The sequence below is a fragment of the Bos indicus genome, chromosome 19, assembly GCF_029378745.1.
Source record: "Bos indicus isolate NIAB-ARS_2022 breed Sahiwal x Tharparkar chromosome 19, NIAB-ARS_B.indTharparkar_mat_pri_1.0, whole genome shotgun sequence".
Taxonomy (NCBI): domain Eukaryota; kingdom Metazoa; phylum Chordata; class Mammalia; order Artiodactyla; family Bovidae; genus Bos; species Bos indicus.
This window is the reverse complement of record NC_091778.1, coordinates 36,344,637-36,371,650: the sequence shown is the minus strand read 5'-3', so window position 1 is coordinate 36,371,650 and position 27,014 is coordinate 36,344,637. Positions and strand designations below refer to the sequence as shown.

At 50.7% G+C, this 27,014-nt stretch overlaps 1 protein-coding gene across 1 annotated transcript; it reads left to right on the top strand.

The window, feature by feature from the left end:
- The first annotated feature begins 7,496 nt into the window (after positions 1-7,496).
- Positions 7,497-26,044, top strand: USP22 (ubiquitin specific peptidase 22). Its single transcript, XM_070773242.1, has 13 exons — positions 7,497-7,796; positions 14,912-15,044; positions 17,064-17,177; positions 17,658-17,759; positions 18,135-18,304; positions 19,387-19,534; positions 19,936-20,041; positions 20,136-20,294; positions 20,943-21,069; positions 21,827-21,918; positions 22,595-22,657; positions 23,147-23,296; positions 23,614-26,044. The coding sequence occupies exons 1-13, from the start codon at positions 7,659-7,661 to the stop codon at positions 23,654-23,656; spliced, it is 1,545 nt and encodes a 514-aa protein (XP_070629343.1). The 5' UTR covers positions 7,497-7,658; the 3' UTR covers positions 23,657-26,044.
- Positions 26,045-27,014: the final 970 nt, after the last annotated feature.

The window sequence follows — 27,014 nt, the reverse complement described above, 5'->3', positions numbered from 1 at the left end:
TCTTCTGCGCTCATCTTTCTTTATAGTCTAGCTCTCACATCCATATATGACTACTGGAAAAACCATAGCTTTGACTAGATGGACCTTTGTTGGCAGAATAATGTCTCTGCTTTTTAGTATGCTGTTTAGGTTGGTTATAACTTTCCTTCAAAGGAGTAAGCATCTTTTAATTTCATGGCTGCAGTCACCATCTGCAGTGATTTTGGAGCCCCAAAAATAAAGTGAGCCACTGTTTCCCCATCTATTTGCCATGAAGTGATGGGACTGGATGCCATGATCTTAGTTTTCTGAATCTTGAGCTTTAAGCCAATTTTTTCACTCTCCTTTTTCACTTTCATCAAGAGGCTCTTTAGCTCTTCACTTTCTGCCATAAGGGTGTGTCATCTGCATATCTGAGGTTATTGATATTTCTCCTGGCAATCTTGATTCCAGCTTGTGCTTCTTCCAGCCCAGTGTTTCTCATGATGTACTCTACATATAAGTTAAATAAGCAGGGTGACAATATACAGCCTTGACGTACTCCTTTTCCTATTTGGAACCAGTCTGTTGTTCCATGTCCAGTTCTAACTGTTGCTTCCTGACCTGCATACAGGTTTCTCAGGAGGCAGGTCAGGTGGTCTGGTATTCCCATCTCTTTCAGAATTTTCCAGTTTATTGTGATCCACACAGTCAAAGATCCTACGTGCTGCAGCTAAAAGATCCTGTATGCCACAATGAAGACCGAAGATCCAACTACAAGTAAGACCTTGTGCAGCCAAATAAATAAATATATCGTATTAAAAGGCACAGGTTCTGGGGCCCGACTTCCTAGGCTTAAATCATATTTCTGCCTCCTACTAGTGGAATAGGCCTGAAGAAATTGTTTAACCAGTTTCCTCATTTGTAAGATGAAATACTCATATAACATACCTCACAGGAATGTTGACTTAAATGAGTTACTGTATGAAAAGTGCTCAGGATGTCAAGAACAGAGGAGTGCATGCTGCTGTCATTGGTGCTCCAGGCCCTCATCATCTGCCCCTTCTCAGCCTCCCACCATCACCTCTCCCCCTTCACCTTCCAGTCTCCACTCGCTCAAGTGAACTTACCCATGCTCTTTTACTTCTTGTCTTTTCCTGTGCCCCTCCTTCTACCTGGAATACTGTTCCCCCACACTGGAGCACTTAACATGTAGTTTGAACACCAGCAAAGCAGGGATCCCCCCAAAAAAAAGAAAGTGAGGGAAAAAATACATAAGGTGTTTGATGGTTGATATCCATCCCCCCAACCCCCAGGATGGAGTAGGAGTTATTATGGGAAAGCCAATACTTTACTGAACCGCAATGCACCTGTATTGTGGCCTAGAGTTGTATTTGGGTTACATTTCAGTGGTGGGAGGAGACACAGCATAGTCTCTCCAGTACTTGGGCCTCTTACAGACCTTCTGAGCAGATTGTATTTTCCAAAATGGCCACAAAGATATTGCCCATCCTACATCCTCTGATGAACTGACATCGATATAACCACCACTGAGAAGCAGACTCTTCACCTTGGCGGATTCATGTTGATTCATGTTTGACAGAAAACAACAAAATTCTGTAAAGCAATTATCCTTCAATTAAAAAAAGAGAGAGAGAAGCAGACTCTTCCCTCAAACCTGGGAGGACATGTGACTGGCAAAATGAGGCCATTCACTTCCAGGTGAAGGTGGAATAGCTTTGTCCTGGTTCATTCAGGATGCTTACTCTTGGAATCCAGCTGAGGACGTCCAGGCTGCATGAAAGTTCCTGGTAACCCTATTTGACACCTATTTGGTGTCAACTATCTGATGTTTCAAGGATGAACCCAGTGCCAGCCACCTCTGTGAAACCATGAGAGATCCTGAGAGAGGACATGCTGGCCAGCCCCGCTAACCATGAGAATTTGTCCTACAGAAACAGATAACTGGAATGGCTTTCATGGGTGCTCCTCCCACCCTGTCTTTCCCTATCTGGATAATCCTATTTGTTTTTGAAGACTTGGTCCCAGGGACCCACCCTGACCTCTGTGACTGGGTGAGCTGCCCATCACCTGGACCTGTTTGGCCTCTGTGCACCCCTCTGTCATGTCTCCACCAGGCCTGATAACCCCTGTCAAATTGTCGGATGCCCCCACTTAAAACTAAACTTCTATGGATAGTGACTGCATTTTTTATCCTCTGCGTTCCCAGTGGCTAGGACAGAGCTAGAAAAAAAAAGTAGGAGCTAGGGACTTCCCTGGCTTCCTAGTGGTTAGGACTCTGTGCTTCCACTGCATGGGTTCCATCCCTGGTTGGGGAACTAAGATTCTCCAAGCCTCATGGAGCAACCAAAAAATAAAAGCAGGGGCTTACCAGTCAAGCAATGGCTGGAATGTGGCAGAGAGGGTCTGAGTGGGCTTAGAGAAAAGATTGCCTAGTTCCCTGTTCTAGCTGGGCAACCCCAGGTAAGTTACCTAGCTGTTCTGTGTTCAGTTTCTGGGACTATGATAATGGTTGAAGGAAAAAACCCTGTGTACGAGGTAGTTTTTTTGGCCGATGTGGGAAATGCAAGATCTTAGTTCCCTGAACAGGAATCAAATCTGCGCTGCCCCCTGCAAAGGAAGTGAGGAGTCAACCACTGGATCACCAGGGAAGTCTCCTTGTGTACAAATTTGAGCACTGAGTGAAAGTAATGCATATATTACTTTCATGTAATGCATACAAAGTCTGGTTTCCAGAAAAACTGGATGAACAGGGATATTGTATAGAGTTCAGATTATTATATACAATCAAATCTGATGGGGTAGTGTAGTCTTTTTTATGAAAACCAGATATTCCTGTCTTATTAAAATCAGGACATGGTTTGTCTGAGATGCCAGGTTTTTGGTGTTTGTGCTTCAAGGATTTGGGGAGGCTTCTTTATCTTGGCCTGTCTCAGAATCCAAGCATTTTAGAAATGTAAACCTTTTTACTTTTTGTAGTATAAACATATTTTGGTGTGGCAGGCTTAAGAGTGGTGCCATCAGGATTAAGATAGAGCTAGTTTCCGTAATCACTTCATTGATCTGTCAGGAGGGTGTTTATATTAATGGAACACTGCTTGGTACAGAGTGTGTGCTAAGTTGCTTCAGTTGTGTCCAACTCTTTGCGACCCTATGGACTGTACCTTGGCAGGCTCCTCTGTCCATGGGATTCTCCAGGCAAGAATACCAGAGTGGGTTGCCATGCCCTACTCCAGGGGATCTTCCCTACCCAGGGATTGAACCTGTGTCTCTTGTGTCTCCTGCACTGGCAGGCGGGTTCTTTACCACTAGACCCACCTGGGAAGCACAGGTACAGAGTAAGTATGCAATAAACATTAGTTGTTGCCATTACTATTTGTATCACCGAGTCCTCAAAGGCTGACAAAACCAGACTGCCAATCCTCGTTCTGCCTCAAAAGCTCTGAGCCTAAACAGGGCCCCTCACGGGAAATTAATGCCTATTTCACAGGGCTGTTGTGACGATTACACAAAAGTGTGGATGGTAAAGTGGTTGTATCAAGAAATATAAGAGGTTATTACTATCGTGTATGTTTTCCTAAAGAAAGTTAAATGCAGGATAGCTTAATTTCAAAGAAGAAAAATTCAATACACTCCTCAGTTTCATGTCAGTATTAAGTAAGATCCATATTCAGTCTTTGCTCCATTTCTGCCAGCAAAAAGGCACTTTATAGATATGTTCTTTGCATGTGATGTTGAGTAGGAGACTATTTCAGAGCCAGGCCTTAAAAACTGGAAGTCTTACGTGTTAACAAAGGGAGCTTCAGAAAGAATTGAAGATGTAAGTGTTAAAGAGAATGTACTGCACCATAAAGTATTTAAATTAATCTATTTAGGGACTTCCCTGGTGATCCTATGACTAGAACTCCATGCTTCCAATGCAGGTGGCCTTGGTCAGGGAACTAGATCCCACATGCTGCCTGTAAGTGTTCTCACGCTGCAATTAAAGATCTTGCAAGCCACAATGGTGTTCAAAGATCCTGCATGCTGCAACCGAGACCTGGCACAGCCAAATAAATAATAAAATATTTTAAAAATAATCTATTTAAAATAACCAATCTTAAATAATGTAGTCTTTAAACAGTTTGTTATAATCACAATTTAAAATAATTAGTTTGATAGGATGGTGAGTTGAGAGTGGTCATAAGATCCCATCCTCTGATGCAAAATTGGGACTGGAGTGACTATGACTTGTTTGTGATTAAAATAAATTTTTCTTGCAAGTGTTATTTGAACACAGAATCTTTAGAAATTGTTGCCACATTCTGCAAAAACAAACAAACAAAAAAAAAACCTATAGTAAGGATGTTATTTCTACAGGGTTATATTAGTTGCTAGTTTGTGGCTCTGGGGGAGTCTTGTAATTGAAATCTGTGTATTCTTAATAGGATTTATCTGTTATATCTGACCACAAGGATCATTGGCCACTTCCCTTTTCCCACATGCATGACAGGAAATGTCCAACTCTCCTAGGATTATTATTTAACAATGGGTTTGAGAGTTTAGATGAAGAGTATGAACTCTGCTGATTAAGAAATTGTGATCGTTCAAACTGCTCAGGACAGAAGCTGACAGTAGCATCTAGAAAAACTTTTCCCCTGACACCACAGTTTTAGTGTTTGAATATAGTGGGCAGTACTAATTTCAAACTGAAAACCAAATAATACTTTTGGAATGACTTTATTAACACAATTATGGTTAGAAACTCATAACATAATTTGGAGAAATTTTAACATTTCAAGATATTAATCACCACCACTTTTTCTATCTAAAATAGCTGAGGAAAAGAGCAACCAAGAAAACCAAAATTGATTTAATATACACAAATGTGATAAAAAATAAACATGCATATTTATTAGTTTACATTTTAAAAATAAATGCCTTAAATTATTAAAAAATATTTATTTGGCAGGATCTTTCAGTTGCAGGCATGTGAGATCTAGTTCCCTAAAAACAGATGGACCTCAGTCCTCTGCATTGGAAGCAGAGTCAGCCACTGGACCATCAGGGAAGCCCCATTAGTGATTTTTAAGTATGAAATAATATATAATTAATTCTAATTATGCTGAGTCACTTCAGTCGTGTCCGACTCTGTGCGACCCCATAGACAGCCCATCAGGCTCCCCCATCCCTGGGATTCTCCAGGCAAGAACACTGGAGTGGGTTGCCATTTCCTTCTCCAATGCATGAAAGTGAAAAGTGAAAGTGAAGTCACTCATTTGTGTTCGACTCTTAGCGACCCCATGGACTGCAGCCTACCAGGCTCCTCCATCCATGGGATTTTCCAGGCAAGAGTACTGGGGCGGGGTGCCATTGCCTTCTCCAATTCTTATTATAAAATAACTCAAACATCACAGGTGAAGTTCTCCCTCACCAGATATTAACTATGACTGATGGGTTTGTTTGTTTCTTCCAGCCCTTTAATATACACCTACATAGTCTTATTTTTCAATAAATATTACCATACTACTAGTATTTTTCTGCAGCTTGCTTTATTCATATATCTTATATAATTTCCGTATTAGTGTTATTATCAGCTTCCCAGATGGCTCAGTGGTAAAGAACCTGCCTGCCAGTGCAGCAGACGCAGGTTCCATCTAAGGGGCGAAGATCCTCTGGAGAAGGAAATGGCAATCCCCTTCAGTATTCTTGCCTGGGAACTCCCATGGCCAGAGAAGCCTGGCGCACTGCAGTCCTTGGGGTCGCAGAGCCAGAGGCGTCTGACAGACCGAGCACAGCACAGCTTTGATACTAGGCACTTAGAGACCTACGTCATCCATTTTAACAGCTGCATAGCGTTCCCTACAAAGTCAACAGTTTACTGAAGCATTCATTTGCCTGTTAATGGTCAGTTAGCATGGCACCCTACTCCAGTACTCTTGCCTGGAAAATCCCATCGGCGGAGGAGCCTGGTAGGCTGCAGTCCATGGGGTCGCTGAGAGTCCGGCACGACTGAGCGACTTCACTTTCACTTTTCACTTTCCTGCATTGGAGAAGGAAACGGCAACCCACTCCAGCGTTCTTACCTGGAGAATCCCAGGGACGGCAGAGCCTGGTGCGCTGCCGTCTATGGTGTCGCACAGAATCGGACATGACTGAAGCGACTTAGCAGTAGTAGCAGCATGTTCTCAGCTTTTTTCCCATTAGAAAAAAAAAAAAGTGTTAAAACAATGTCAACCGTGACTCAGTTGGGAACTGCTTTCCAAGGATATTTATTGTGCTTTACTTTTATTTATGTATAAGGCTGTTCTGATTACAGGGCATTTGAAATCATTACTTACAATTCAAGTAGAGAGCATAGAAATTCTCTCATGTTTGGATGACCAAATTCATAAAAAATGTGCTTGATACTGGGGGCCTGAATTCTAAGGGCACATTCTTGAAACCGAGTCATATTTGTAAGAACAACAATACTGGAATACTCATCATACATAACATCAATAGAGATAGATCCCATAGAATTTGTAATTCTTAACTTAAAATTTCAGAGTTCACCTTTTTTAGACTGACACTCCTTTAACATATCCGTAATGTGCCTTCACTCGTGTTTTAGTCTGAGGATGACTGCATTAGATTCTCCTATAAAAGTTTCTTTGGGTTAATTAGCCAATTAAACATTTATTTTTGAAGACCTGATATAACCAGTGGGCACTGCTGGATACAGACTTTAATAAAACAGAAAAATAATTACCATCATGGAGTTTTCGTGCTACTGAGGAAAATAGTTAATTTTTTTTTAAAGTAAGTTCTTTGGGTAAAAGGAGATGAAGGATTGCGGCGTCGGAGGTCGGGGGGGGGGGGGGGGGCGTGTCGTAATGTCCAACAGGCTGGAAGAAAGGACGCCGAGCAGGAAGCGGGCAGGTGGCCCATGCCGCCGGGCCCCGAGTTCTAGCTGCCAGACAGCATCTTTTATTTCTGTCTTTTCTCTCGGGATGCGGGCCGGCGCGGAGCGCCATTTGACCGGCCCCAAGAAACCCGCACCTGCCCTCACGGAACTCCCATACCAGCCGGGCCGGCCCGCAGGTGGACAGGATCGCTCGGAGGTCGCGGGACTCGCGATCCCCGGGCTGCGAACGTGCTGCCCGGCGGGATGGCGACGCGTGGGCCGTACCGGACCGAGTCCGCTTGTGTGTGATGCTCTGCTTCCTAACCGGAAGCCCTGACTATATGGCGCTCCAGTACGAACTCCCCGGATCCGGCTCAGCGGACCGCTACCGGGCCCCGCCCAACACCCGCCCTCCCCTGCCCGCCAGTCCCTGCGGCAGTCCAGCTGGCGCAAACCAGCCCCGTCTCCCCTGCGCCCGCGCCCCTCCTCGGACGGCGGGAAGTCACCAATTCCCGTCAGAAGTCTCCTCCGCCGACCAATGGCTGGGGGACGGGGCGGGGCCTCCGCAGCCCCACCCCGCCGGGCCAGCCCGTGGGGGAGGGGCGCGCCTAGCGCACGCGCGCCGGCCGCGATGACGTAGCGCCGCCCCGGCCTCGGCGACCCGCAAACGCCTCGCGGGCGGTGCCCGCCACTCAGTCGCTCTGCTCTGCTTTGTGCCGGGCCCGTCCGTCAGCCGGGCCGCCTGCAGCCTCGCGCCGCGCTGGCGTCGTCCTCGTCCCCGCCGGCGCCCCGGCCCGAGCCGGACGGCGAGGCCATGGACGCGGAGCTCGTGGTGACGCCGCCGGGCTGCGCGCACCTGGGCAGCTTCAAGGTGGACAACTGGAAGCAGAACCTGCGCGCCATCTACCAGTGCTTCGTGTGGAGCGGCTCAGCCGAGGCCCGCAAGCGGAAGGTGCGCCCCGGCGGCGCGGTTCCGAGGCGGGGGTCGCGCCTCCGCCGTCCCCTCCCCCGCCGCCTGCGCCCGGCGGAGGCGGGGTGGGCGCGGGCGGGCGTCGGGGGCGGTCTTTCCCGGGGCTGCCGGGTGGGAGGGGGAGGGTCTCAGACGTCGCCGCTCGGGGCGTGTCCTGGGGACCCTCCGGTGGGGGCGGGGCGGGGACGCAGCTGCGGAGGGTGCGGCCTGTGCCGCCTACGCTGTGCTAATTCTCCGCGGTCCTGGCGGGTACTTGGGGGGTCGCTGGGCCGGGGACTGGCGGTCGGGCAGGGTCCCGGGGACTCGAGTACAGCCGCCACGCGCCTGGCGTGTGCAGAGACGCGCGCTACTCATTTCAGCTCTGGGCGCAGAGTCCACAAGGACGCCCTCCCCCCATTTCAGCGCGGGGCTGAGAGTCCACAAGGACGCCCGGCCCCCCCCCCCCCCTCCCATTTCAACGCCGGGCGCCCTCGGGACGCAGGGTCCACAAGACGCACCCTCCCCCCACCCCCCAATTTCAGCGCGGGGCTCAGAGTCCACAAGGACGCCCGCCCTCCCCCCCCATTTCAACGCCGGGCGCCCTCGGGACGCAGGGTCCACAACACGCCCCCCCCCCATTTCAGCGCGGGGCGCCCCCGGCCCAGATCCGTAGGGACGTTCCAGGATGCGGCCCCTCCCTCCAGGTGTGCGCGGATGCAGAGCGCCGCCGGCTCTGCGCTTCGAGTCGCGTCGCTCTTGGCATGAGGGGATTTGCAGTTCACCTGTCGCTGCGCAGGAGCGGTGTAAAGGGGGCCTGTCCGACGGCACAGGGGGCCGACGTGCTTCCTATCTGACGCGGGCGCCTCCCCGAGGGAGCTGTACTCAGTGTCCTGCCTTTGGGCTTGTTAGCTATTTGGAAATTAGAAAATGGCGTTATTCCCTCTTCCTACCTGAAGAAAGTATGTTGTTTCGTGTACGGCGATTTTGCAGTTCGCAGCCCGAGGGCAGGCGCTGTTAGGCAATGTCCACCTTGAATAACATATTTTTATGGTAAAACTAACATCTGCTGAGCACGTAGGGAATGTTAAGCACCAGTTTTCTTTCTTTTTATCAGTGTGGGTGTTGGGAAGAACTGGGTCTTTGGATGAACCGAAATCGGAGATAAAACAGGCTTCTACTAGGATGGGAGTGCTAGGAGGTTCTTGCTTATGGAGTTGTGTGCCCTTAAAATAAATCACTTGGTTGATTCTGTTCTAAAGGCGATAATCTTGTTACTTACTGCTCTATGTTGTTGGTTAAGATATGTAATTTTTAAATACCGCTTCAAGGAGTCACGTTTAACCCCTCGTTAACTTTGCCGAATTTCCTGAGGAAAGATTCACTTTTTTTGTTATTGTTACATGTGACTTGGATTAATCTTCTAATATTAATTGCTTAGTTTGAAAATTGTTGACACACGTCTGTATTACTCGATAGTGAGAACTTGAGCTGCAGAGAGACAAGAAGTGAGGTATTAGCCTCTTTGAGAACTCGAGTCTGTTGTGCTGCTTTGCATTATGGTCATATCCCGCCAGTGAATCCTTGTGTCCTCCATCCATTATTCCCTGAATGTTGGGGACTCCGTGCACTTCTAGAATCCTGGTGGCCCAGCCAAGGCGGAGTTTGGTTTGAGAAACAGTAATGTACGTTTGGTAATTTGCAAAGGTTTCTCAGAAGAGGTGCAGGCTTAGTAGTTTGGTTTTAACGCTGAAAAGTTGCCTATAAAATACTTCAACCTAAGTTAAACTTCATTGAAGTTGCTCAAAGAAGCTACAGTGAAGTCTCAGCTATAGTGTAACTACAGGAGTTCAAACCGTCCTTTAAGTAGAGATGGGTTATGACTTCTGTATCCAAACTCTGCTGCTTCTCCTGGTGGGCTCGATCAGATTTGAGAATTGAGGACTCCGTGCTGCTTTGCTTTTCTGGCGTGGTTCTTGCTGCTTGAGGAATCGTATGTGAAGACGGAAGCCAGCAATGAGGACAGCAGGGATTTTCAGTTCCCCTGGTGGTTATGAGTTAGCCCAGTCTGTTTTATATTTAAACATATAGACATTGGGGGTGGGGGGGACAAGTAATGTTTTTTAAGCAATCATTTCTCTCTTTTTGAACTGTTTCTGTGATTCTGAAGTTTTCCAGAAACTTGTCCTCAAAAAACACAGACCTTTTTGTAGTCATAGTAAGTGTTTTTACTGAAATACTTCACCACAGGTGAGGAAGCATCAGCACTCTTGGGCCATTGCTGATTCTGGTGTAGTTTGGGCAGTAATCTGGAGGATGACAAACCGCTTTTGAAGTCTTCTCAGTACAACGTTTGCTGACAGGATTCCTAATCATTTGGGTTGGAAATATCTGAGAGGTTTTTTGAGAAAAGGGGCTGGAGACATTGTCTTTTTGTTTCTGGGTAGTCAGTATTTTAGAAGCATGGTTCAAGCCTTTGGTTGAGGGAGGCATTTCAGATGGAAAATGGTCTTATTTATCTTGAGTCAGTGTTACTTTACCGTGTATTTTAGAAAAAGGTTTACTGTAGGGTTCTTACTGGTCACCTCTTTTAATCAGTGTTGCTTCAATTCTAGAGTCTGAGATATGAATGAATCTCTTATGTTTGAACTTTTTAGTAGAAATCATCTTTGGAAAGTAACAGTTGTGCTGTCACTGGCTTAGACAGAATACCTGGAGCTTACAGCTTACAGCGTCTGGTAGATAGATGGTAGACTTAGCTGTTAAACGTCCAGTGTTACTGACTGCAGTGACTAGTCTTTTTCGACCAGGCACTTGGATGATGGTGAGAATGCTGCAGACAGCTGTCTCCTGTCCCTTCAGTTTTTTTAGTTCATTTTTTGGATATGTCCATTCTTTTAGGTATAAGGTTTTCTTTTTCAGAACTTCTTGCTTTGAGGAATTAACTTGTGCTTTATTTATTGATGAATTAGTTCTTTCAGGTTAATACACCTGAGTATTGCAGCACTCACAGGGAGCAGGAGACAGGCTGCTGCTGCTAAGTCGATTCAGTCGTGTCCGACTCTGTGTGACCCATAGATGGCAGCCCACCAGGCTCCCCCGTCCCTGGGATTCTCCAGGCAAGAACACTGGAGTGGGTTGCCATTTCCTTCTCCAATGCATGAAAGTGAAAAGGGAAAGTGAAGTCGCTCAGTCGTGTCCGACTCTTCACTACCCCATGGACTGCAGCCTACCGGGCTCCTCCGGCCATGGGAGTTTCCAGGCAAGAGTACTGGAGGGAGGTGCCAGTGCCTTCTCCAAGGAGACAGACGGTTCCAAGTAAAAGATCTAAAATGAAAACATTGTTCCTTGTGAAGTAATGTAGATTAACCTGCTGTTGTGAAAAATAGAGAACCTTTGCGGTTTATCCATATGGTAACATCTAGCAAGACTAACTCATTGTTAAAATCACTTGCCCACGTGGCTACAACCACAGCTTTATTCCTGATTTTCCTGTTTTCCACTTTTGCTCATTTGTGTGTGTGTGTGTTTAGTTCTATGCAGATTAATAACAGTAGTTTTAGATTCAGATTTTAGATTTACAGAAAAGTTACCAGAAATAATACAGATGGAGAAGGAAATGGCAACTCCAGTATTCATTCTTGCCTGGGAAATCCCATGGACAGAGGAGCCTGGTGGGCCCCAGTCCAGGGGGTTGCAGAGTTGGACACGACTTAGCAGCTAAATAACAGTAGTGACAATGGAAGTTCTAGACGATATATCAGAACAAAGAATTGGGAGTTGGGGCTGAAACAAACATCCTGTTGTTTACAGATATGATTATCTATTTAGGAAAACCAAAATGTAGGCGAATATTTTTTAAAAAATGATAATACAGAGAGGTCCTGAATCAATCCCTAACATCTTGCTGATGGTGAAGTTTTTACATTTCTGTGGTACATTGTGTTACAACTAATGCACAAGCTTGATATATCATTATTAACTAAAGATCATACTTTATTCAGATCTGATTAGTTTTTCTCTCGTCCTGTCTCAGGAGATACTTAGTCCGTGTCTCCTCAGGCTCCTCTGTCGCCTCTGCCTGTGGGATCGTAGTTCCCACAAGCACCTCCTGCAGTGGAGTCCTAATTGCTGGGCCGCCAGGGAAGTCCTTTTGTCTTTTCCTCTCCCCTGTTTTCCGCCCTCAGCCCCTCTGGATTGTGATGGTTTTTCAGGTTTGCCTTTTGTTTGCTTTTAATGACCGCAGTGGCTTTGAGGAGTATTGGAGTATTAATCAGGTATTTTGTAGGATGTGTCTCAACTTGGATTTGTCTGATGTGTTCTCAGAGTTCACAGCTGTGGTTCCAGGTTTGGGGGGAATCCTGAGCCCTGTTTGTGAAGGTCCGTGTTTTGTGCGGCCGATGCAGGGTCAGAGCGCTGCCCCAGCCAGCCCATCCTCCCTGGGTGCTGTCCCGGTGTGGGTGTTGTGTCTCGGTCTCCTCGCCCCTCTCATTCCCACAGGGACCTGCTGAAGAGCTCCAGGCTTTGCCAGGATCATTCCTGGGTCTGGATTTGCTGGCTGCAGGCTTAGGTTTCATGTTTTGTTCTATTTCCTGTAAGTTGGCAGCCAAATCAGAGGCTCCATCAGACCTGAGTTTGGTCCTCTGGCAAGATCTGGAGTGGTGCTGTGTCTTTCTCGAAGGTTCTACTGTCTTGAGCACCCATACTTAAGGGGGCAGGTGTCCAGCAGATGTTGAGAGGTGAGGTACACATAAGGGAACTTGGTTTCTAGGGACTGAGCTGACCTGCCTCATCTTAACCTTGGCAGCTCCTGCGGCAGTGGGCCTGTCAGTCACTTTCATCACCTGTTCCAAGTTCTAGGGAATGAAGTGGGACGGGCAGGTTGCATGAGGTCCTAGGAGAACCCGATGGTCCCTAGCTGCTGCTGCTACTAAGTTGCTTCAGTCGTGTCGGACTCTGTGCGACCCCATAGACGGCACCCCACCAGGCTCCTCTGTCCATGGGATTTTCCAGGCAAGAACACTGGAGTGGGTTGCCAATTTCCTTCTCCAATGCATGAAAGTGAAAAGTGAAAGTGAAGTCGCTCAGTCATGTCCAACTCTTCGAGACCCCATGGACTGCAGCCTACCAGGCTCCTCCATCCATGGGATTTTCCAGGCAAGAGTACTGGAGTGGGGTGCCATTGCCTTCTCCGAATTGACAGTGGGGAAGGTGATTGAAATGTGAATTAAGGACTGATTGAGGTGGTCAGTACTGAGGTAGGGGAGTGGGTACCTGTGCACTAATGAATGAACCATTGTGAAATGTTGATGGCCCACAGCTGTTGCAGTCCTGTTGGGATCCTGGTGTTAGAAACATTGTTACATTTATGTAACACAATGAAAAGACTGTGCAGTGTGTGTATTGGTATAATTTCAGAGTGGACTTGGGTATTTTTTGTTGTTGGGTGTATAATCCATTCCTTTTGTTACTCATTTTTATGCTCAAATCGGGCCAGAATTTCCTCGGGTAATTCCAAAAGCAGCTCCCATTCCTTCTCAGGCCCATCAGCGTTGGCTGGAGTCAGTGGCTTGTAAGAGGTGCGGTTTGTGTTTGTTTTTATTTGCAGAGCACCAGTTAATCCAAGAGTAGTTTACTCTGGGGTATATGGCAAATCCTTGGTGTTTACGGAAACTGGATTCATGCTTGGGACTGCCTGCCAGTGGAGCCCTAGTTGTAAAATCTGAATCAGGGCCTTAAAATGAGTCCTGAGCATGGGCTTTTTTTGTGTGAAAAAGACTTAGTCAATTGTGTTTGTGTTACCTCAGGCTTTCTTTCCCTGATCTTGATAGTTTAAGGATGTGACCACTTTCTTTCTTGTTGTAGCCCATCTGCCTGTGTTTAATTCTTGTGGTTCCCTGTTTGTGTAGCTAAAATTCTTGATGCCTTTTTTCTTTCAGCAGATTTTTCTTTGGGGAGGTGCTGCAAAAGAACAGGTGGCACAGATTTGGATTTAAAATTCAGGAGTTAAATTTTTATCTGTTTTTAAAACTTTTGTGTGTTTTAAGGGGAAATAATGAGTTAAAGTTATGTACTTAACCTGATATATTTTAAGAGTCATGCTGGTTTTGAGTTTTTTCTTGAATTTTTTGAGTCTGCTCTTGAGTTTTTTCTTGGATTTTTTGTTTATTAAGGTCGTAGAAGAGTTTTTTTTTTTTTTTTTAATAAAACCATGGTCATGCATTTAATGTATCCAGAGTGATAAAAACAAGGAACACCTTTTAATCTTTTCTTTACATCTGTAGCCATAGGTAGCAGTAAACAGATTCCAGGAGTCTGTTCCTAAGGGTATTTTTATAAAAAGAAAACTTCCAGGCTACTGGGAACCATTCACTGTTACACATCCAAGTAACCATTATATAACTTAAAACTTCCCTTGTGTTACTGAGAACAATTAGAATTAGTTAATTCCTTAGATTGATCATTGGCAGAATAAATAGGTGGTACAATTACTACTTCTTGTATTGCAACATTTCAGAAGTCTTTCCCTTGAGTCTCCCACTCCTGTGGAATTGCCCTGGAGCAGGGCTTCCTGCTGGGGGGTGGAGAGGCACTTGGGAGGCTTGGGTGGAAGAGAATTGTTTACCACGGTGCTCGTGATTGCTGAGGTTATAAAACTTTGGGTTTCTGTGGTATAGTTCTCACCCACAAACCATTCTTTTTCTTGTTTCTGTGTATTGCTTTGATTCATATCCATCTTGATTGATTATAGATTTGCTGTGGTCTCGGAACCTGGAATATCAAACTTGAAATGGCGTGCTGGTTACCGGTGCCCTGGGGGTGGAGGGGCCCTCGGATGCAGAAGGACCTTTTCTGCTCCTGAAGCTTCACACGCTTGGTCTGAGTGGCTTCGGGTTGGTGGTTGATACTGGCCTCAGTCCTCTTTCGAGGAGCCAGTCTGAGCTAAGTGACCTACGTGCCTTTTGGGTCAATTGACAAAATTAAGGAAAAGATCTTTTAGGTGGGGAGACCTTGAGAGAAAACCTAGGCTTCCACTTCCTCTCTAGCTGTACCTGTTGGAATTACCTTGCTCCCGTGACTCTGAGAACCCCAGGTTCCCAATTCTCTTTTCTGACTTGTAGGCGAAGTCGTGCGTATGTCATGTGTGTGGCCTCCACCTGAATCGGCTGCACTCCTGCCTCCACTGTGTCTTCTTCGGCTGTTTCACAAAGAAGCACATTCATGAGCACGCCAAGTCCAAGAGGCACAACCTGGGTAAGACCCTCCTGATGTACACCTCCGGGGCTTTGGGGTCATCTTCCCAACTCGCTTCTTTGACTTTGACCTTCCGCTCTCCCAGGAGTCTGCCCTTATCTGAAGTGGTCTGTGCTCTCCTTGGAACTCCTGTGGGGAGGGGAGAGAAACTGAGCCCACAAGTGTTACTGCCCCGCTTGCCTGAGGTCATGTAGAGTGTGACCCTAAAGGACGACTTTCTCTGAAGAGTGCATTTCCTGCAATGGAACATCGGAGACTTGTCTTTCCCTCTGAAAAGCATGGTTAGGTGTTAGATTAGGCAGAAATCTGCAAAGGCCTTCCATGCAGCTTTAGGTTATTGGTATCATTATGGGGTTGGGGGCACCGGGTGAGTTCAGCACTGTCTGTGAGGGGTTGGCTTGTTGTTTGTTCATGGAGAGGCTGGAGGTGCTGGCATCAAGGTGGGGTTACATGAAGCTGAGTTTTGCTCTAGTCTTTACTTTCTGACTGCTGTCAATAAGTTTTTCTCTCCTTGAGGATTATGTTTTCTGTCAAACGATGGTGAGGATTCCTGTAAGGAACTCGCTTTCACAAGGTCCAGGCCACAGACCCTTTCCTACAACACAGCTTCCTGTGACCCAGTCTTCCTGTGTGGAGATGGCGTCCGAACTCAGTCGTTTCCAGAGGTCATGCTTCATCTCTAGCTGAGAGCCTGAACCAGGCAGGGGAGGGGTCAGCCCAGGACGAGGCGTTAACTGGCCTTTTCGAAAGAGAGCTGATGACACTGATGGTGCTTCACAGGCTGTGGGTGGGTGGCCGCCCAGTGGGGCCAGCAGTCAGCAGTAGGATCTCACCCAGAGGGACCGGAGAGAAGGGCTGATGGTCACGGTGGGGGTGGGATCCTCTGGTGTGTGGTAGAGAACTTCGTGCTTCATTCCATCTGACTCTCAGATGAGACCATGTAGGGTCTCACATGTGGGCTGCAAGTCTCTGTGGTTACAGGGGTCGTGTAATCTGACTCTCAGACCAGACCCATGTAGGGCTCTCACATGTGGGCTGGGAGTCTGTGTGGTTAGGAGGGCTGTGCAGAAGTGGGAACACTTTTACACTTAAAAGACTTTATGAAGAATCTTACTGAAATCCAGTGTTGTCTACAAAAGTCACTTTAGAAACGTGGTATTTGTTCATGTTATCAGCCTGCTTGATAAGCTGTGCCTCTACTTTTGCCAGAATGAGCCAGTTTTAGGAAGTTTGCTTCAAGAGACAAAAGCACAGAACAGGAGCAAGATTCTGGCCATTGCTGGGTTAGAACGCGGTTTACTGAAGAGTGTGTGTGTGTGTGCTCTTTAGGTGCTTCAGGTTTACACGTTTACGGAAGAGGGAGAGAGTGAGAGTGTGTGTGCGCGTGCACGCGCCTCAGGTGCTCCAGGTTTACATGTTTATGGGGGAGAGAGAGAGAGAGAGAGAGAGAGTGTGTGTGGGTGTGTGTGTGTGTGTGTCCACTTAAGGTGCTCCAGGTTTACATGTTCACAGGAGAGAGTGAGTGTGTGTGTGTGCATGTGCCAGGTTTACATTTTTACGGAAGAGTGTGTGTGTGTGTGTGTGTGTGTTGGGAAGCCCTGGGCACAGGTCCAGGTTGTTTGCTTGGCGGCTGTGCTGCCTGCATCCTGGCACAGTGAGGGCTGCTGGGCGCCCGGGTCACAGAGCTCTGGTCCTGGGAGTCTCTGTGGGCTGATAAGAATGCAGGTTTCCCTTGTTTCACAGGAAAGGCAGAGGGTCCTGGTACCGAGGGGTTGGGTCCTTTGTAGAGTACAGACGTGGCACCTCTTTCTCCCTCAGATTGCTCAACCCTTGAGGGAGCTTCCAGGGAGAATTCACGTGCCTCACCTGCTTTGGACACACGTCTGAAGCGGGGGCACAGCCTTTGGTAATAGTGGGATTTTCTGGTTAGAGAAATGCTACCTAGAAAGCTTACATGTGTGTTTGTGTCTTGAAGCATTACCTTTCCATCTTTAATTAGTTTTGTTTCTTCTCTTTCAGCCATCGAGCTCATGTACGGAGGTATCTACTGCTTTTTGTGTCAGGACTACATTTATGACAAAGACATAGAAATCATTGCCAAAGAGGAGCAGCGGAAAGCTTGGAAGATGCAAGGTTTGGTTTTCCGGAGCTCTGTGAGCCTGGTTGTGTCTTCGCCTACATTCCCTGCCCCTCATCTGTCAGGGGGAGGGGGGAGGAGCCCCCATACCTGCCTGCTACCTCCTGCAAGTTCGGGGGGGCGCCCAGGGAGGCAGGTGCGGAGCCCACAGTTTCCTGGACCTGTGCTTTTGCCTGGGTCCTCACGGGCCTGCGACTGCCACAAGGGGTTCAGCCCTGGTCCCTCTACTCAGGGATTAAGGCTGAGGAGATGCTGGTCTCTGGACTGCTGACACCGCTCTGAACAGGTTCTGTTCTCCTCTCCTCCGGGAACGTGGCTTACTCACGGCACATTCCCTGAAGGAAACTCCTTTAAGTGTCTGGAACAGGGTCTTAGAAGAACCCCACATTGCCCCATCTTTGAAACACAGCCTAATAAACTGCCACCACCACACTGGTTCACACACACAGTGTAGCTAACGGCACCCTCCTGCTTAGGTGTCGGGGAGAAGTTTTCAACATGGGAGCCGACCAAACGGGAGCTCGAGTTGCTGAAACACAACCCCAAGCGGCGGAAGATCACGTCCAACTGCACTATTGGTGGGTGGGCACATGCCCGGTGGGGCCTTAGGGGTGTGCCCAGCAGGGCAGAGCCCGCGGGTGGGGCTCTTCAGGAAGCAGGTGTGAGTGTGAGCAGTCTCCCTGGCCCTGCTGAGACTGCAGGGGACGCGGTGTGGCTGCCAGCTTGTCGGGGAGACTGCTCTCTGACCTGTTCCCTCGTTACCGGAGGCCTTCAGGCAATTCTGCCAGAATGGTTGATGCTGAAGTTAGGGGCCAAATGCTGGGGATCAGCACCCCTCGGGGCCTTTTCTTGTAAGAGGAGCACAAGCCTTGGACAGAAGCTCCGTTCTCACATGAGTGGGGCCGTGGGCTGGTGGGGTCCTAATGCTGGCTGACCCAGCCCTCCGCTGCCAGGTCTGCGCGGCCTCATCAACCTGGGGAACACGTGCTTCATGAACTGCATCGTGCAGGCGCTCACGCACACGCCCCTGCTGCGCGACTTCTTCCTGTCCGACCGGCACCGCTGTGAGATGCAGAGCCCCAGCTCCTGCCTGGTCTGCGAGATGTCCTCCCTGTTCCAGGAGGTGCGGGGCTGGGAGGGGGCGGAGGGGGGTTCTGTCACCTCCCCTGCGGTGGACATCTCGTATACGCCCCTGTTGTGAAACCACGTGTTCTTCCCAAGGGGGTCTCCAGCCGAGAGACTTGGTGTCATTTTCAGGCTCACTGCTGCCATAGACGGGGTGTGAGCAGCGGACGCTGGCCCCCTTGCCCCCCTCAGCCCCCATCCGTCACCTGCCGATTTGTCCACAGGGTGGTGGGTCTCGTTGCCAGCCTTGCTGACTGTGTCACCAGAGGTCTCTGTCCCTGATGGGCTCGCAAGCTGACCCTCCAGGCTCAGGGCCCGAATGCAGGACAGGGTCCTGCAAGGACCCAGGTGTCTTCAGGTGATGGCCCTAGGCCTTTGATTGCATCCTCTCATTTCCCTGGTGCACCCCGGCTGCCTGGAGCCTGCCTGACTTCGGTGCTGGAGTTATTCACCGTCTGGCCCTTTTCAGAAGTCTCCCGATCCCTGGCCCATCCAGTGCCCATGTTCCTGCAGCCTGCCAGCAGTGGCTGGCGTTACAGGAGTGAACAAGCTGAGTGGTATCGTTGGGCCGGAGCAGTCTGGTGGGGGTCTCATTCAGGCACTGGTGGTGGTCAGTTCATCTTGTCACGTTGGTCTTTAGGCTCCGGTTTATGGGGGTACAATTTACACACAACAAAAGTCACCTTTTAGTGTATATGTATGATCCTGTGTTTCAAAAAACCTTTTTATTCACATTTGACCAAAGTAAAAGTGTTACTGGCTTCATTGTGTCCAACTTTTTGCGGACCCATGGACTGTAGCCCACCAGGCTCCTGTGCCAGTGGAATTCCCAGGCGAGAGTATTGGAGTGGGTTGCCATGCCCTCCTCTGTTTCGATGAAAGTTTGCCACAGTTCATCACTTTGATGTATTTCTAGAAAACAGATGGTGGGAATGGAGAAAACTTATGTGCAGACTCCAAGTAAAAACACAGTTTGCACAAGAAGGAGAGGAGATGGCCACCTGCCCACTCATTGTCGGGTGTGCACGTAGGGGCTCTGTGTTGCTCCTGACGAGGCTGCCGCTCCTTCTCTCTGCACAGTTCTACTCGGGGCACCGTTCCCCCCACATCCCGTACAAACTGCTGCACCTCGTGTGGACTCACGCCCGGCACCTGGCAGGCTACGAGCAGCAGGACGCACACGAGTTCCTCATCGCAGCCCTGGATGTCCTGCACCGGCACTGCAAAGGTGGGGCTGCGGGGTGCACCTTCCAGGGTGGGGCTGCAGGGGTGGGGCTGCTGGGGTGCACTTTCCAGGGTGGGGCTGAGGGGGTGCACCTTCCAGGGGCTCTGCAGGGGTGCACCTTCCAGGGTGGGCTCTGCAGGGGTGTGGGCTGCAAAAGTGAGGGCCCAGCAGGGGTGAGGACAGGGCTGCTCCTGGACCAGTTACTGGACATGAGATACATTTAGTGTCAGATAGACGGCAGGAAGGTCTTAGGGAGAAACAAGGGGAGAAAACGGAACATACTGCGGGTCCACCGAGGTCCTCCTGCAGCAACCTTCCCTAGGGGACCAGCCCTGTCCCTGGGCTCAGCGGCTTGATGGCAAGCTGCCTTGGGGCCCAGGGTCACAGAGCCGTGGTCTCCCCAGGTGACGATAACGGAAAGAAGGCCAACAACCCCAACCACTGCAACTGTATCATAGACCAGATTTTCACAGGAGGGCTGCAGTCTGACGTCACCTGCCAGGTGTGCCAGTAAGTGCTCCCCCCCGTCCAGGGATTCTGGGGCCTTGTCGCTCTGCTGCTCACAGAGCCATCCTTGCTCACATGTGCCCCTGCTTGCTCCTAGTGGGGTTTCCACCACCATCGACCCCTTCTGGGACATCAGCCTGGACCTCCCTGGCTCTTCCACACCCTTCTGGCCGCTGAGCCCTGGAAGCGAGAGCAGTGTGGTAAATGGGGAGAGCCACGTGTCAGGAACCACGACCCTCACCGACTGCCTGCGGAGGTGAGGTGGCCACGCCTCATGGGCAGGGGGGCCCTTCTTGTGGCTGCTTGGGGAGCATCCTGAGAAAGCCAGACCTCCCCGGGCCCCACGTTCCCACATAGGAGCTGAGGGGGCACATTTTAAGAATGTTGTATCAGTGGAATTGTAATCTCTCAGGGTTGACTTTTCCACTCACCCTAATTCTCTGGAGGTTTATCCAGGTTGCGTGTATCACCAGTTGCTTCCTTTTAAGTGCTCAGTAGTATTCTGCAGCGTGCATGCATTAACCACTCATTTGCTGAAGGACATCTGTGTTGTTTCCAGGTTTTTCTTGGCCCTTACAAATAAAGCTGCAGTTAGTAACCACTCACATACAGTTTTGTGTGAATGCTGGTTTTCACTTTTCAGGGAGTAATTTGACTGCTGTGTCTTACAGTAGTTAGAAAATCATTACTTAGGATGAGAATTCTTTATGATAGAGAAGAGGAAGAAGTAGCTTTTTTGTTTTTCATTTTAACGTTATAAGCGTCCTTAAAAAGCGTCCTTAATTGTGCATGTGTTTAGGAACAAAATGAACCCACTGAAAGTGATAAAAAAAAACTTTTCTCTCTTTCTTAGTGTTCTCATTTTCTTTTTTAACTAAAAGTACACGTTTTTGACATGTTGCAGATTTACCAGACCGGAGCACTTAGGAAGCAGTGCCAAGATCAAATGCAGCGGTTGCCATAGCTACCAGGAGTCCACCAAGCAGCTCACCATGAAGAAGCTGCCCATTGTGGCCTGCTTCCACCTCAAAGTGAGTCCCCTGAGCGCGCCCCGGGCCTGAGGTGGCTGTGCAGTGCCCACCTTGCCTCTGGAGCACGTAGGCCAGTGCCTCCTGTGAGTGACTGTTCTGCCTGCTGTCAGGAGGTTTGCTGTGAATCAGAAAGGAGTTACTTTAACTGAAACAGGGCAAGTTACTCTGGGTAGGGGTGGGTAGGGGTTTACTCCTCCTCCCCTCCAAATTCTTCCATCCTCACCCCAAGTTTTCTGATTTACTTAAAAGCAAAGACCCTTTGCACTGAGGTCGAATCCTGGGGTCAGCATGCCTTCTGTGAAGGGCTAGTAACAAGCGTGAGTCCTGAGTGACGAGCTGAGAAAGAATAGCAGCAGGGCTGCTGTGTTTGCTCTTCTTGGGCATTCCTTAATGGTCTCTGTTGCTTACTCGTCCGCTTTGTGACCCCTTAAAGGTGTAAGACAACCCAGAACCCCAGCCCTGCCTTGCTGCTGGTCCAGTGTCCCGTTTTGTGGGGGAGCGTCCTATCTGGCAGGGGGCACAGGGCATGGGGTGTGGGCCCTGTTTTTCCTGCCAGACACTGTGTCACGTCCACACCTGCCATCAGGCCCATTGTTTCAGGGGTGGGGGGCTAAGCCCCATGGGGTTTGTGCTGTGGATTCTGAGCTCTGGCTCTGGGCAGAAGCAGGGCACTTAAGAAAACACAGGAAGGCATGTTAGAAGCCCCGGAGACACGGTGGGAGGAGCCCTAACCCATCTCCCCCACTCGTTCCTGCAGCGGTTTGAACACTCAGCCAAACTCCGGCGTAAGATCACCACCTACGTGTCCTTCCCCCTGGAGCTGGACATGACCCCCTTCATGGCCTCCAGGTTTGTTCTCTGTCCACGGGCGGGCGGGGGTGGTGCCAGGTCCCTGATGAGGCCCCAGTGAGCCCTGACGTCATGGAAGCCCCTGACCCCTCCCCGTGTGAGGGAGGCTGGCCCCCGACTAGCTGTCGTAGCACTGGCTCAGACTTGGGCTATCTGCCCGTAGGCAGCATTTCAGCCGCAGGCATTGGGGTGGAATACAAATCAGCAGGGTGGTTCTGCAGCTGCAGATGTCACTTGCTTTGTTTTCAAGTCTTGTGTTTTCTGGACCACTTAAAATTTACCTTCACAAAATGCCCAGACACTTACTAGTGTGTCAGACGAGGGCTGCTGTGGTGGAGGACTCCGGGGGGTGTCGAAGCAGCAGAGACCTGAGCCCATGTAGGCCGCAGGAGGGTCCAGTGAGGCTGACCCCCTGGCCAGGGGTGGAGTGGGGAGACAGGATGGGTTGGGGGAACCGTGGGTCCTGGCTGACTCCAGCTCTGTGCCTTGGTGTGGATGGTCCACTTGGCCAGCCTGGGCCTCAGTTTCCTCACTGTAAGTTGGGGCCGTCTCTGCCTGAGGCAGAGTTTTTGGGAGAACCAGACACGTGGAAGCCACACAGTCATGCCTCGCAAGTCCCTGGTGAGGGTGATCAGTTAACATTTTGATCAAGGCTGAGTGCCTGCTGTCCTTACAGCAAAGAGAGCAGGATGAACGGACAGTACCAGCAGCCGACAGACAGTCTCAACAATGACAACAAGTGAGTGGCTCCACCTGGCGGGCGGGCCAGCGTCTTGAGTGAGAGTTGGCCCTGGGCCTTAGGGAGGCCCCACCTGCATTGCCCGGGGCGGGGCGGGGGGGGGGGAGAGAGAGAGTGTGTGTGTGTGTGTGTGTGTGTGTGTGTGGCCATGGGGAGGGGGTGGCCAGGCTGTGTGTCTTCTGGTCACTGGCTGGCTTCCTATAGTGCTGCACTCCTCTGTCAGGGCAGGGCCTCCCCCCACCTGCATCTAAGCTGGCCTCCTTTTGCAAGAGCCTGACCTTCCCGGCACCTTGACTAGGCCCTGTCCTCCTTTCCCGTCCTTCCTACTGGTGGCCGAAGGGAGGCTGCAGCCGCTCCAGTGTCTCCCAGGCGGCCTGTCCCCTTACCCTTCCCTGTCAGCATTCATTCTTGGGCTGCTGCTGTGGGGACTGTGGTCCCGGGTGGTGACAGGGTTGAGTGATCTCCGTGTCCCTGCTGCCATCCCCTCAGGTACTCGTTGTTTGCGGTGGTCAACCACCAGGGGACCCTGGAGAGCGGCCACTACACCAGCTTCATCCGACAGCACAAGGACCAGTGGTTCAAATGTGATGACGCCATCATCACCAAGGCCAGCATCGCGGACGTGCTGGACAGCGAGGGGTGCGTCCTGTAGGGCCAAGGTCCCCTGACGGCAGCTCCCCCTGTGCCCATCTGGGAGGCTCTTGCCCCAGATGACCTGCTGTGACCCTGACAGCATTTGGGCTTGGAGTTCCAGGCAGCAGGGCAGCCTTGAGATTCTGTGGTGGCCCTGAGAGGGCTGGGTGGGTGGAACCTGGGGCAGGCATCCTTCAGAGAGGGACCCCCAGCCAAGGGAGAGCGGTCTCAGGCTGGGGCATGGGCTGGGGGCCTCAGCTCTGCAGGGACAGGTGCCCCATGGCCACCCCGGGTGGGAGGTGAGCTTGCCTTCTCCTCCACAGGTACTTGCTGTTCTACCACAAGCAGTTCCTGGAGTACGAGTAGCCCCGCGGGAGCCCCCGCACGCCCGGGGCCACGCTGTGCAGACGCTTGGCAGGAGGTTGGCCCAGGGCTTGGGGGCAAAGGAGACAGTGCCTGCATGTCTCCCATGCCCCTTGGAGTTCCAGCGGCTTCAGGCTGGAGGCTCCAGAGCGGGTCGAGATCGCGCCCTCGCGATCTCTTTCTTGGTGAATTTGGGGTCTTGAGTGTGCGTAGCGTGGATCCAGGGCCCGGAGCCTGCGGAGCTGACAGCCCTGCGCGGCCTCCAGCTTGTCTGTCCTGCAGATGCCAGCGTTGTCCTGCATGCGGAAGGACCTCCCCGTTTTCTAGAAATAGGTGTTTTCTTATTCTCTCTCTTTCTCTCTTCTCCATGATCGTGAATTTCATGAATGCAGTGATAGTGATGTGAATGAATTACCGAGTTCAGACTGAACCTTAGATCGTTTTCCCTTGATTCTGGAGAGTGGGTCTTGCTTCTTCACTGGTGCTGCTTTGGTTGCCCCCACCCCTCATCCCCAGGGACCTCCATGTCTGTGTCAGAGCCGCGGGTGAGGAGCGGGCTGGGCAGGGTACAGTCTCTGTCTTTAACTCAAGTGTGTCTAGTGGTTTCACTGCTTCTCTCCCGTGTCTCCTTCCTGGCCTCCTGGCCCACGAGCTCTCCCAGTCGCTGCTGGGCAGTGGACATGTTGGATGGCGTCGGGGGGCCTTGCAGGGTTGGGGGGGTGTTGCTGCGTTCTACGCTGGGGGTCTCTGCTTTCCATTCTGCTTGTTTCTGTTGCAGCAGGAAAGACTGCCGGCACAGAGCCAGTGGGACGGGCTGAAGGAGCAGATGCACCCGTCTATCCACACCCTGACTTAGATTGTCCATTCTGAGAGGGTCCAACCTGGAGACGGGGACAAGCCCATCTGTCCTGAACTGTGAGGGCTACTTCCTGGAGAGGAACACATCCCCCTGCAGCTAGGTCCGCGGGCTTTCTGCAGAGGGCCAGGTGGTGGGTGCTCCCGGCTTGTGGGCCCTGTGGTTTCTTTCATAGCTGACACATAGACAGATGTAGCTGTGTTCTGGAGAACTTTATAGGAGCGTGGAAATATGAGTATCACATACTTTTCCCATGTTACAGGGTGTTAAGTTTTTTCACTCTGTAAAGGTGTGCATATAGTTCTCAGCCAACGGGCAGTGGACTGGGTCCAGCTCATCAGCTGCTTAGGTCCAGGAGCGGTGTGGTTGCTGTGCAGGGTGGAAGGTGCTGGCTGGGGTTCCTAGGCCGGGTCATCATACCCGGCGGATACGGCCCAAGTGCCTGCCAGGGTCACTCAGTTGTGTTTCTGTATTTCAGGAACACAAGTTGTTAAGCTTATTTTGAAACAGCCGTGAGCATCATCAGACATGCAGGTGGGCGCCCCTTCTCAGAAACTACCCTGCGTGGCCCGTGCACTATGCCTGCTCTGAGGGCTCTGGACAGAGGCCTCGCGGGCCGGGCCCTGGGCTGGAGGTGACTGTGGAGCTCTGGGCCCGGGGCCTCCATGTTAAGTCGGGGCAGAGTGGATGTTCTGCTTTGGGTTTCTGTTGGCTCACTCTGTCCCTCCCTGCACCCCTTCTGGGCCCTGCATTCACGTCCATAGCTCCTGGATGGGGAGACAGTGAAGCCAGGTTTCTCTTTTCTAAATGTTATTTTTGAATTTTTATATCCGGATTAATGCTCTTTACTCCCTCTGGCCTGCTGTTCTGAGCACTTAGCTCTGTGTCTGCTGACGGGATCGCCCCCTGACTGTTAGAGCCACGTGGGGTGGAGGCGGGGTGGGCGTGACGCTTCGGCTGTGCCGAGGTCCTGCCGTGATGTCAGGAACAGAGGCTGCGTTTGGGAGTCCTTTCTCTCAGCTCCCAATGCAGCTGCTGGAAACAGTTTCCCGTTTCTTAAAACCACTTGCATTGACGTCTGGACCACGGAGGACTCCTGGGCGACCCCTCCCCCTGCACTCGTGTATCAAAGTGACTGTGTCTCTGAGACGTCGGCTGCTGTGTCGACACGTCGCGGGGAGGCGGCGGCTCGCTCTCTGGGGTGTCCTGAGGTGGGGAGTGGGGCCCTCCTGCCTGCACCAGAGCGCCTGGGACTCGCCCTTCTGCAGTGTGTACACTCGTGCTGTCGTAGCTTGCTCAGTGTAGATGCTCCCATCGTATCAAATTGCCATTCTTTTGACAGTTCAGGTAACTGATTTACTATAACTTTGACAACAAATCATAAGAACAAGATGCCAGTGATTGTGCTGTGGATTTTATCATGGGGATGTCTCCATGTCCCTTTCCTTGCCGTCTGAGGGACTGTTAGGCTCCTCTCCTCCCTAATGGCTTGTAGTCTTTCATGTGTCGTAATAAAGCTACATTTTATTCTGAAAGCTGGTGGTCTCCCATTTCTGCGGCCGAGGCCCTCCTGAGCCCCTTTATTTGTTCAGCCCCAACCTGCTTTGGGCCAGGAAGCCCATGTTTGCATCTCCTCATCCTGGCCATGATGGCGACTTGAGGAGCCTGGGGCTCAGGGCCTTGTGGTCCATCAGATTTTGAATTTAATGTCACCTGAGGGGCTTTAAATGCAGGAATCCTTGGAGACTTTGAGCACAGGACCTGGGATGTGGGGAAGGCCACCCTGTGGTTGAGCAGGTGGCAGGTATGAGTCAGCAGAGAAGGTCCCTGGCCTGGTGAGTGCTGTTTGACTCTGCGCTTGTCATGGGCTCTGGCCCCTCCAGCCCGTGGACCCTTCATTTCCGAAGCATCCCTTTCAAGATGCCTGAGGTGCAGTCTTCTTGAGTTCCCTCACGTGGAAATAGCAGGAAGCGCCAGCAAGTCCCTGGGCCTCCAGAGTAGCCGTCCGTGCCTTACCCACAGTCTCTCCATGTTAACCAGGACCACTGCTGTATCCCTGCAGAAAGGCCCCCCCACCCCAAACTGCCCCCAGGGTCTTAGACCTTCAATCCAGCGTTGTCCAGGCCGGGATTGAAGACCCACAGTGGGGTTGTTGGTACAAAGCTGTAGTGTTCCAGTCCTGCCCAGCTGTTGCCCTCCATCCCGGGACCTGTGTGCTCTGACCATGGTCTGGTGAAAAGTGTTAAGTTGTCCTGGAAGTTGTGCCTTCAGCAGTCGGACTCGTGGAGCATCGTGACCTGGGGAGTGTGGACAGGCAGGGCAAGCGGAGCTGAGTCCAGAAGATGGGTCCATCCCACAAAGACAGATGCTGACCCCCCCGTGTAGTCGCCCAGCCAGCAGGTGGCCACCTGCTGCTGTGATACGGGAAGTGACCTCCAGGCTTCAGAGCTGGTTTAGGGGCTGGGCTGGGCAGGCATCCCACAGGAGTGACTGGTGAGCTGGGCC